The sequence below is a fragment of the Nothoprocta perdicaria genome, unplaced genomic scaffold, assembly GCF_003342845.1.
Source record: "Nothoprocta perdicaria isolate Ctin4 unplaced genomic scaffold, notPer1 scaffold_270, whole genome shotgun sequence".
In the NCBI taxonomy this organism is placed as follows: domain Eukaryota; kingdom Metazoa; phylum Chordata; class Aves; order Tinamiformes; family Tinamidae; genus Nothoprocta; species Nothoprocta perdicaria.
In genome coordinates, this window is record NW_020455500.1 from 834,802 (window position 1) to 845,439 (window position 10,638).

The 10,638-nt window shown below is 42.4% G+C and overlaps 1 protein-coding gene across 2 annotated transcripts; it reads left to right on the forward strand.

The window, feature by feature from the left end:
- Positions 1 to 167: 167 nt before the first annotated feature.
- Positions 168 to 10,178, forward strand: GCNA (germ cell nuclear acidic peptidase). 2 transcript variants are annotated; one of them, XM_026040951.1, is made up of 10 exons: positions 168 to 236; positions 1,263 to 1,309; positions 1,409 to 1,469; positions 2,378 to 2,455; positions 3,098 to 3,535; positions 4,923 to 5,094; positions 5,570 to 5,714; positions 6,544 to 6,682; positions 7,733 to 7,937; positions 9,088 to 10,178. In XM_026040951.1, exons 4-10 carry the CDS (start codon positions 2,395 to 2,397, stop codon positions 9,338 to 9,340), a joined length of 1,413 nt encoding a protein of 470 aa, XP_025896736.1. In that variant the 5' UTR covers positions 168 to 236; positions 1,263 to 1,309; positions 1,409 to 1,469; positions 2,378 to 2,394; the 3' UTR covers positions 9,341 to 10,178. The 2 variants fall into 2 exon arrangements, with proteins under 2 accessions (XP_025896736.1, XP_025896737.1); XM_026040952.1 differs by lacking the exon at positions 168 to 236 and adding an exon at positions 448 to 460.
- The last annotated feature ends 460 nt before the right edge of the window (positions 10,179 to 10,638 follow it).

Genomic DNA, 10,638 nt, shown 5'->3' on the forward strand with positions numbered 1-10,638 from the left:
AGTGCGCAGGCGCGGGGCGCCGCCCCGGAAGCGGCGCGGCGGCGCGGGCGGTTTGAGGGCGCCATGGAGGCGGGCGCCATCGCGGCGGGCGCCATGGCGCCGCCGTTGTCCCCCCCGCCGCGGCCGCGGGCCCGGCGCGCCCAGCCGCGGGGCTCCTCCGGCAGCGACTCCTCGCCCGCCTCCTCTCTCTCCTGCGGCCGCAGGAGCGCGGCAAGGCGGCGCGGCGGAGGCGGCGGGTGAGGCCTCTGCCCGGGCCTCGGGGCTCCGCGCTCGTCGTTACCGCGCTCCGCTCCGAGCGGGGAACACGGGGCCCGCCCAGAGCTGCGCGGTGGGGCGGTATCCGGGGGCGCGAGAGGCGCGGGGCAGAACCAGGAGACATCCCGACCGCTTTCCCCTCCCTCTGCTGTTACAGCCTTTCATGCATTACTAATCTTAAATAATGCACGGAATACTAGTAAAAGTAATACTAAGATTATAATCATTAATTACAGTTATTGGCTATCACTCTAAATATTTGAGATTTCACTCCCAGTTTAGGAAAGACTGGCAGGTATTAGCATGTTTCCCAACCAGTTACAGCCTTTAAGGGGCACCTAATTTTAAGATAACTTAAAAGAGGCATCCTCATGTTCATAAGCTATCACCTAGTATATTTCTTATCAAGTTGCTGATCTTTGGTCAGAAAATAGTGAACATACCTGGTGAAACAGAACACCGTGGCTTGCCTCTGTACTCGTATGGAAACCGCAGTCCACGTGGTGCTGAGTCTGTTCTGCATTTTAACACATCCAGCGGAAAGCTTTGGCCTGAATGAAGATGTTCATGACGGTTGTACTTGAGCACGTTTTATTTAAGCATGTCTTGTCTCTCACTGATGCGTGTTTCCAGATTTCAGCCTTAATTACAACTCAATATTCTCTACCTGATTATAGATCATACGTGAAATGAGAAGTGAGCTTTTGACAACCCTTTTGAACTCAAACCAGCGTAATGCCCCTCAAGTTACTGTCTTCAAATGGCTCAGTCTTTCAGATTTTTGCCAGTAATAAGTTCCTTCTTGAAGATGGAATATATACTCTCATTATACATTCTACTAGATATGTATTTAATGTTTCTGTTCTAACAAAATGGGACAGTTTAGGCTATTTCAGACTATTTTCTAGTATGGCTGGTTCTTGCTATGCACAGGTATTTCACACCAGAGGAGATCTGTGTGCTGTTGACCTAATGTTCTTGGTGCTGTTCTACATTTTGCTTTTCAGTCTTGCTCTGCACTTTTCTTCAAGCAGTGATGATGAATTTGAAATGTGTAAGTAATGGCATGTTTTTGTACTAGATAAGCTTTTCTCTTTAAAAATGCATAATGACCACTGGAACATGGTTCTTAGTAAATCTCTTGTTGTTACAGTTTTGGTTAGAATGAAAACTCCCAAATCTGTGACACGTCCAGTTTCCAAAAAGGATATGAGGTTGGTGCTGCACTAAATGACTTCCCAGTATTTGTATACGTTTTCTGTGTTAACTCTAATACTCGGGATATATTAAAAAAAAATGGTGAGTCATAGGCTGAGGAGAGTGTAGAAGTGAATGGAGACAGAGCTGTGTCCATTCTGTGTGTTCAGGTCACATGCAAAATAGAGCACTTGGAAGCATACGTGCTTTATTGCTGTTTCAGAGGGCAGTATAGCTTGTGAAAAATCAGCCTCTCATCTTTCACCCATTTAAATGAAGGGTTTGTTGGATTATGCAGTTTTTATGCGGATCTGACTTGCTCTTGACCAATTTTGTGAACATTAGATATTTATAATGTACAACCATCTCAGTTTCTGCTACTGATGGCATCAGTCTGGGAAGAGGCATTGCGTGTTCAACTTGCCGTGGGAAAAATTGCCACCTAATGTATTAGACTCCTGTTTTGTAATCTGTTGTTTGGAGCAGTATTGGCCTAAGCCACAGTAGTTGAGAATAAACAATAAAATACTCCTTAAAATACTAAAAGCTTTGCACAATTTCATGTTCCAAGCAGTCTTCTATTGTACAGCAGCATGAGCTTATTTTCTTTTAGAGTTTTCTAAATGTCATCTTCAGGATTCCTTTTCTCTAGTTCCTGGATAAATTGCTGTCCACCTCTCAAATATTAATACTAACAAGTTATCCTGTTAGGTCTGCGACCCCTCAAAACATCCTGTGACAAGGTGGAGTTGAGTCTTTAGTTCAAATTTAAATTAGGAAGATACCTATTAACAGAAGTAGTTGGTAACATCTGTTGTGAGCAGCTCATAAAGCAAGCAAACCACCTAGTATATGTTTAGCAAGTCAAACTTGCTCTTTTCCTGCTCATGCCCACTGGCATTTCATGTTATTGCTTGCTTTACAGTTTGAAGGACTTCATCGATGACTCGGATGACTTCTTCTTGGACTTCAAAAAGAGAAACAGCGCAACTAAGAGTGGCAAGTAATCATCTAACAACAAATGTGGAGCAGAAATTTTACTGTGTAGAAAATTCACAAATTTGGGGGGGAGCTTATTTAATCTCAGGTGATTCTGGCCCTTCTTTGGGGGTAACAGAAGACTGATTGAATTCTTTCTTAGATTCCCATCCTTCAGTGATGTTTCTGTAGAGTTGAGGACTCAAAGTAGTAACATACCTTTGTTCAGCTTGTCTTTATGTTCTGAATTTGAATTAGCAAATATGTTTGGCTACTGACATTAAAAATGAGTTTGTTTTGGTTAGGCCAGCTTCTCTGAAACTGTTTTTTTTCTAGCACAAACTTGCTGCATATATCTTTGAATATTAAATGTTCAATTACATATGTAGCTACATATGTACATATGTTGTTCCTTCAGGATTGCTAGGCCAGAAGGCTGATGTAACTTAGACACTGTATATTTGTACAGTAACCACAGATGACTTTAATTATTAAATTACATTTAATAAAGTAATTTAGGTAAGAGACTGGTGAAATAAAGCAGATAGCAAGATGCCTTTCTCTCCTTTTCTTCTTTTGCTGATTTTCAAGGAAGATGCTTGCTTTAAGAAAATAAGTATGCTAAGAGAATTTACTAAAACTTTAAGCTATTTCTTTTGAATTGCAGCGCGGAAGGATCTTCAGACCCCAAAGAAGTCATCGAGTTCTGGAAAAGAAAATGTTTGTTCCCAAGAATTGCTGAATTTAGGTGCTTTAAGTGACACTGAAGATTCTATCACTGTAGAAAGTTTATGGCATGATTGCCAAAAACAGGGAGAGAAAGGCTCGAAGGAGAGATGCATAAAACTCCCTCCTACACAAAATCAGAAAGACTTGGTTTCCAGGTGTAGTCCAGACTTGCTTGTTGGAGGGAAAGAAGGGAACTGTGGAAAGAAGAACACAGAAGATAAAACGCCAGCCTTAGCAGTCCGACAAAGTACAGAGTTAGAATCAGATAGCTCAGATAGTGAATTTGAATCCTTAATAGAACGGATAAGGAAACAAAGCCTGTCCCGAAAACCTGTCTTAAGTGCAAGTAAAACTGTGAACCAGCTGAGTACAATAGGTAAGAAATTAAAACTAACCTCAGAGTTACCTTTTAGGAGCAGTTGTAGTACTAATTGCCTAACTTGACTTGAGCTTTTCATTGTCACTTGTTTTCCTAATTCTTATAATTTCTAGGCTTTTCTTCGTTTTTTGAATTGCTCTGAAGACAAAGGTGAATTGATGCTTTTCAGTGGTGTCATTTTATTAGCATATGATAGTAGCTAACATGAAGCTGTCATCTGGTAATGCTGAAATTTTGAACAGTCTGGGTGCTGTTAATTTAGTGTTTATGTGGATGTGTAATTTAAATACAGTTTACAGGGACATTTTAGATAAATCAATAGCTGCTTCTGTTATTTGACTTGCTGGTAAAGGCTTGTAGCTGAGTAAGGGCAGATAAAAACAAATCTCTTTAGAAGGTTAAATAAATGGTGCTGTCCTCAATTCAGGATGAGGGGACTTAGGGAAGTGAGTGTGGAAGAGGCTAGTTGACAGTGCAGAAAGATGTCCAGGCAAAGAGCAGATCTGTATTTTGGGGGATTGGGACATTGTAGAAAAGCCAGCGGAGGGAACAGCTGCTGAAACTGCAAGCCTTGAAGGAGTGATTGATGAATTTCTATCAGGGCCAGTTTAAACAATCTGTCTGGATGTGATCTGTGAAAATAGGCCGCTGAAAGAAAGAAAATCTCTGAGAAACATCCTATACCTCTTTTCTACGCAGTTTCTTCAACTTTTCTCTTCAGTAAACTTATGGGTGTTGTAGAGAAACTGGACCAAAGGTCTGGATCAGCATGACAGTTCTTGTCTGAGCCGGAAAAGGCAGGTTCTCTAATCACTGTAGCTTATTACTTCCCCCTGCTCCCTTTGCAGGTTGCTTGTCTGTTTTTGCTGGGTTTGAAGTTAGAGATTGTAAAGATTATAGAGTCTATATAGTACTGTTGTTTAGGCTAACCCCTGATGAGGGTATCTTGGTCATTGCAATAACCTGCTTACGTTGTAATGTAGTAGAGTATTATTTCTTTAGGACCAAAGAGCACGACTTCAGGTGCACAATAAAAGTTTGGGGTTTTTTTTTTTTTTGTTTAAATATGCGTTTTAAAAGTGATGAAATGTCACAGGAAAAAAGGATGCTGAGAGAAGAAGTCACAAATACTTTCCCTTCCCTTTTGTCCTAGCCAAGTGTGTGAAATTTTGGAGGGACACTGAAAATGAATGGAAATTTTAAATGACCTGGCAAATGATTTTTTTTATCAATTGTGTCCGAGTATGACCAGAGCCATAAGAGAAGTGTGTACATGAGACAGAATGTGTGACTTGTTTCATAGCTCTCTGTTTTCTGGTTGCTGATGTCTGTGCTGCTGATTCTTTGACAAGAGTGTAATATTTGGGCTTTTCTGTTGATCTAGCAAACCGTAAGCCTTCCTATGAAAGTACTCGGCCCTCAAAAGGTGAGGAAGACAAGAAGCCAAAGTCAAGCTCCGTTTCACTTAAAGAAACACCTGCCAGGATAACATCTTCTGTGAGAAGTTCTGGAAGTGAGTCAGGCAGCTACACACCATCCACACAGACAAAGGAAAAGTAAGTGTTTCTCCACCTACGCCTGTTCCCAGAGGATTGCTAGATGGAAGAAGAGGTGCTGAGAAGTCTTTTGCTGAGGATGGCGTTCTTCTTTTCCCTTTACTTGGAAACTTTTGCTACTGATCGATTGTAAATGAAGTTGAATGGATATTTGAGCTTTAGACTTGAGTATGGCAAGGAAAATAGAGCCTAAGTGTTGAGTGGAATAAGCCATTCTGCCGGCATATTTACTTCTCCAAAGTATGAATTTTCCTTATGATTCCTGTCTATGTTCACATCTCTGAAAATATACATTTATTGTGGGTAGTGATATCAGGACAGTTGATACCTCGATCAGCTTCTGATACAATTGTGGAAGCATTCTTGAGAAATTTAGTGGCTACAAACTGACCTAAGTTGTGCAATATGATACTTCTGAACTTAATTTTTTTGTTAAGCTTCTTTTTTTCTTTCTTTTTAATACTGTCTCTTGCAGGTGTAATTCATGCTCAGTGCCTGGCTGTTTCTTGCAAGATCTCTCAAACCCAGCATCCCAATTTGTGAAGTATTTCAAAAAGAATAAAGAGGACCTGACACAGAAGCTCTATCGTCTCTATAACAACACCATCTTTGAGCAGAAGGTTGGCTTTAAAACAAAATATCACGTTTCAGCAGTGATAAAATGCTCATTAGTGTGTAGCTCCTTGCCTTGTGATGCAATTGCTCTTTATCCTCTTCAGTTGGTATTGCTGGGCTTATATTTGCGTTAGGTCAAACCGTTTTCTTCAAAGGGGATTTGTCACCACTGTGATGCTGAAGTTTTCCAGCTAGGAGACAACTTTCCCAGCTGGGATGGCGTTCACTCCTTAACTGAGCAATTCAGGTGGTGTTCAGAAAAGGCTTTGGTTGTGCTTTGAACTGAAAAATTCAGCTCTGCATCTGAGAAGTTAATGCCAGCTGACCCTCAAATAGTTTATTTGAATTTAAATAATAACTTCAAAATAACTAACTTAAACTTAACAAAAGCTGTTAGGAACAACAACAAAAAAGCTAACCAAGATAGATAGGAGGAAGGCTTATAAAACCAGGAGCAGTGCAGAGGATAAACAGGCAGTGATTACTCACCTTTTCACAGAGGAGAATGAGGGTACATCAGGTTAAAAATGACAAGTTACAGCTTCAGAACAATGAAGAAATGATTGCATTTGACAAGTAAATTAAGCTGTAGATCTTCTGATCACCGTCTATTGTGTAAGCTAAAATTCTTTTTTTTTTTTTTTTTTTTTTTTTAATTGAGCTATTTAATCCTAAGGAACCACCTCCAGCTCAGTGAGGTGTTATCTTATAAGTGACTTTTCAAACGACTAGCTGGGAAGTGTACTTGGAAAAGAAAGTTTAGTGGTGTGCCTGACCTACGGAAGATACGGGAGATAGGAGAGCGCAGATCACGTGCACTGTTTTGTTTCTCAGTTACCAGAGAAAATGGAAATAAACTGGAATAAGAAAATGAGAAAAACAGCAGGATATTGTGTAACTGGGCAGACGAGAAGCCCTGAAGGGCAGCGTTACGCTCGAATAGAGCTCTCTGAGAAAGTCTGCGACTCTGCAGGTAAGTGAAGGGAAAAATGTTGATGTCTCTCTGCAAAAGTCTTTGCTTTGAATTTTTTTGTCACCTTGAATAAGTAAATGCACAATAATCAATACCTAGGTTGAGGGTTATGAGAACTTGTGCTATTAAGAGGCTTGATGAGCACACAGCATGTGAAAACACTAGTGCAGTAAATGAAACTAAGCTCAAAGCACAGAGATGTGACCCATGCAGAATGCTGTTAAATTGTGGAATCCCAGGCTGCAGGATGCTGTGACCCCTAAAAAAGTTATAGGGTTCAAATGCAACAGAAAATGTGTAGAGGATTTCATACAAAGATATCATCTCTGGCTCAGAAACCAGAGTCATTTATTTTTAGAGACTGGGAGAGCAGTTAAAGGAACTACTGCTATATTTGTTCCCTGCTCTCATACAATTCCCTATTCGTCTGCCATTGATTACTGCTAAAGGCAAGGTAATAAGTCTTCTCTGAAGTTTCATTTTTCTCCCTCCTTTTTGTTATCAGCTTAAGAATAATAATAGCATTTTCAGCTTTTATTAGCTGTGGAATAGAAAATAAATGCAGTATTTGAACTGCCTGAATAGATTATATTTTGAAAAGAGTGAGGTGCTAATTTCTGTCTATATGCCCTGCAGGGTAAAAACAGTTTACAGGTTGTTTTTTTTATTATTATTGTTCTTCCCAGATACCGTGTCGTGTAGTGACATTTTTGTAACAGTTTGATAGTTAAACGAAAGCACCATCTGGACAAATTTATTTCTCCCATTTCTGGATATTGCCAGGTTCCTCAAGAGATCACACTCGCAATAGTTTAAAAAGGGAGTGAAACAGCTCAGTTGTCCTTTGCTTATAGTTATCTTTATGTTCTTTGTATCTAAGACAGCACTATCTTTGAAGACCTGGGTTGGTATTACCTTAGGAGGCCTCTGTCCTATAGGGATCATACCTGGCAGTGGGATAACACTGGAGCACTGGTTAAGAATGGGAGGTTTTACCTCCCTACACCTGCCTGACTTCTTTTTTTCCTTGTATTTTTGTTTTACCTTAAGACCGTCTTCGAGACACCCTCATTCATGAGATCTGCCACGCAGCCACCTGGCTGATCAACGGTGTTCGGGATGGACACGGACGATTCTGGAGATTTTATGCCAAGAAATCAGCCCTGATTCACCCGGAGCTGCCGATGGTGACGCGATGCCATACCTATGAGATCAAGTACAAGTTCACATATGAGTGTGTCTCGTGCAAAAACACGTGAGTAACGCTTTGAGGAGGGATCTCACTTGGGGTTTTCTGTTAGCTGTTCTGACTTGACAATCTCCTGTGCCAGAAATGAAGAACTTCTTCAACCCTGAAGTGCTTGGGACAGTTGTCTGGGCTGTCATTTCCCCCTGCTGGAAATGGAATCCACCACATGATTCCATGTGTTTGTTTCCACCTAGTTCCACTTCCAGACTGTCCAGAGCAAGTAGCGAGATGCCTGAGTGCTTGTCTCAGCTTTAAGGGCCCACAGGGGAAAATGCAAGGCCAATCTCCTTTTTCATGCTGCACTAAAATGACATAAACTCGTGTTCTCCCTCTACTAAAGACTTACAAAACACACTTGAGTAAACTTAGTGCATTTTTTGGATCACATTTCTGTGATTTTACAGTGAACACTGAGACTCTTATAAACTTTACAGCAGAGGACAGTGCCTCCAAATGTAAATGTATGAATCTGCCCTGGCCAGGGCTCAATCCTTTAGAATGTATATGAGCAAAGTGCTGCGTCTGTTGTCCTATTAATAGGTAGAAATAAGGCATTCCAGGCTCTTTTGTAATCAGCAAAGCGGACTTAGATTTCACAAGTAAAATCTGCAAGTGAATGTGCAGTTAGCACCCCTGAATCATTGTGCTAGGTGGCAATTCAGTCACTGCTGTCAAATTTTGTTCCATAAAATCTGTAAATATAAATTAAGACTGTGAATATGGATACCTGAAGTTAGGTTTAAGTCGGACAGCTAAATATTTGATCAGACCTTTAAAATGCGGAAAAGGCAGCGAAAAAAGTCTTAGGTGAGAAATGTCTTCACACAGATTTGATTGCTCTGTTTCCTATTCTGTTTTCTATTATATAAAGCTAGTTTAGGAGCCTGATTGAATTATTTTGGTAGAGCAGAAGCCATTCGCACAGATGCTCCCTGCTGCAGGCATGGAGGCCAAGTACTTGTGTTTCTGTGTGTGTGTTCCCCTCCACGGGGAGGCTGTGGAGTCTCCTTCTCTGGAGATGTTCCAAACCCGCCTGGATGCCACCCTGTGCCACATGCTCTGGGTGTCCCTGCTGGAGCAGGAAGGTTGGACTAGATGATCTCTAGAGGTCCCTTCCAACCCTGAACATTCTGTGATTCCGTGTTTTCTGTTCCAGGCTTGGGCGGCATTCCAAGTCTCTGGACACGGAGCGCTTTGTGTGCGCGCGGTGCGGGGGGCAGCTGCGGCTGCGGCGGCCCGCGCGGCAGGACGGCACTCCCGCTCGCGCCCAGCTCACACCCTTTGCCAAGTACGTCAAGGAGAACTACGGCTCTGCCAAGAAGGAGCAGGGAGGCTTGAGCCACGTAGAAGTCATGAGGAAACTCAGCGCCGACTTTGCTTTGAAAACCAGGCTTCAAGAGTCCTTGTGAAATCTCGGTTTCCTTGAGGCTACTTCATTTTTGTATGTATTGATAAAGTGGATCAATTTTTAGAAGATTTCAGACAATTGTAATAGCTTAGCAGACTGAGATCCTGAGGCCTTTTCTAATATGATTGGCAGAGTGGGCAAGAAGTAATGATGATGGGGAATCACTGGTATCAATCCTCTCATTTACAGTTTACTGGCTTGTATATCCTCCTTACACCTCAGATAAACAGCTTAAGTGCCTGGGAAGGAGCAGTTCTAGGCCCTCCATGGGACAGAGTTGTCATCTTTGCTGGAATTTCTGCATCCTGTTTACATGTGGGGCTTCACAGCCTGTTCTCAGTGACTCTGCTGAGCAAAAGTTCTGTTGTGGAGGTCATCTGGATAGTGGATCTGCTCAGTGAGTATATTGGGTTCTACATATGTGTGATAAACTCTGTGTATAGCTGGGATAGACAGATTTAAAAAAAAAAATCCTCAAACATGAGCCATGTCCTTTGTCTGGATGATTTTCAGACAGAAAAAGGGCAGATCTGAAGAAGACTTGACCGTGGGTTTAGGTGTTCTCCCAAGGAGAATTTCTTAAATGTTTTCCTTAAAAATAAGCTTAGGGAAAATGGTGTTTCAGATTTGTTAGAAATAGCGTGAGCTTCCTCCAAAGCCTTCCGGCCCCTAATGAGATCAAAGCTATCTTTATCATCAAGCTTGGAGGACAATTAATCCTCAGTAATCAAGCTTTTATAGAAACTAAACCTTTCCTGTAGCACTTGAATGAATGTGTACGTCAGTTGTGGGGTTTGTCCGCTGTGAACAGATTGCTCAGGCAATTAGCAATTTTGCATCATCAATAAATGTATTTTCCTACCAACTGCGTCCTCTTCACTCCGGTTTACCAGTAACTGTGCCTGGCGCCTGGATGGTGTCAGTTCCTCCTGGCTCCATGTGCAGCAGGTCCCTGACTCCTGCATCATGCCCCTCTTCCCTGCTCCACATTTACCCGAGACCTGAGGCTCTGTCAACCTCTTGTGCAACCTGGTTCTGCACCGCTTGTGCTGCCCTGGGCAGTGCCAAGTGCTTGAGGCGCTGGGTGAGGAAATGGAGCTTCCTCCGTGGTGCTCAGCGCTGCCCAGCCCGCCTGTGCTTGGGCCCATCAGGGTTTTAGATCTTTATTAACAAATGTTGGCTCTGCCCCCCCGAAAGGGGCCCGGGGAGCGATGGTCCTGCAGCTCCCAGGAGGAGGCGTCGCAGGTGGGTCCCCATGGGCCGTGAGCCCAGGCAGGACATGGGACGAGCCGAAGGTCT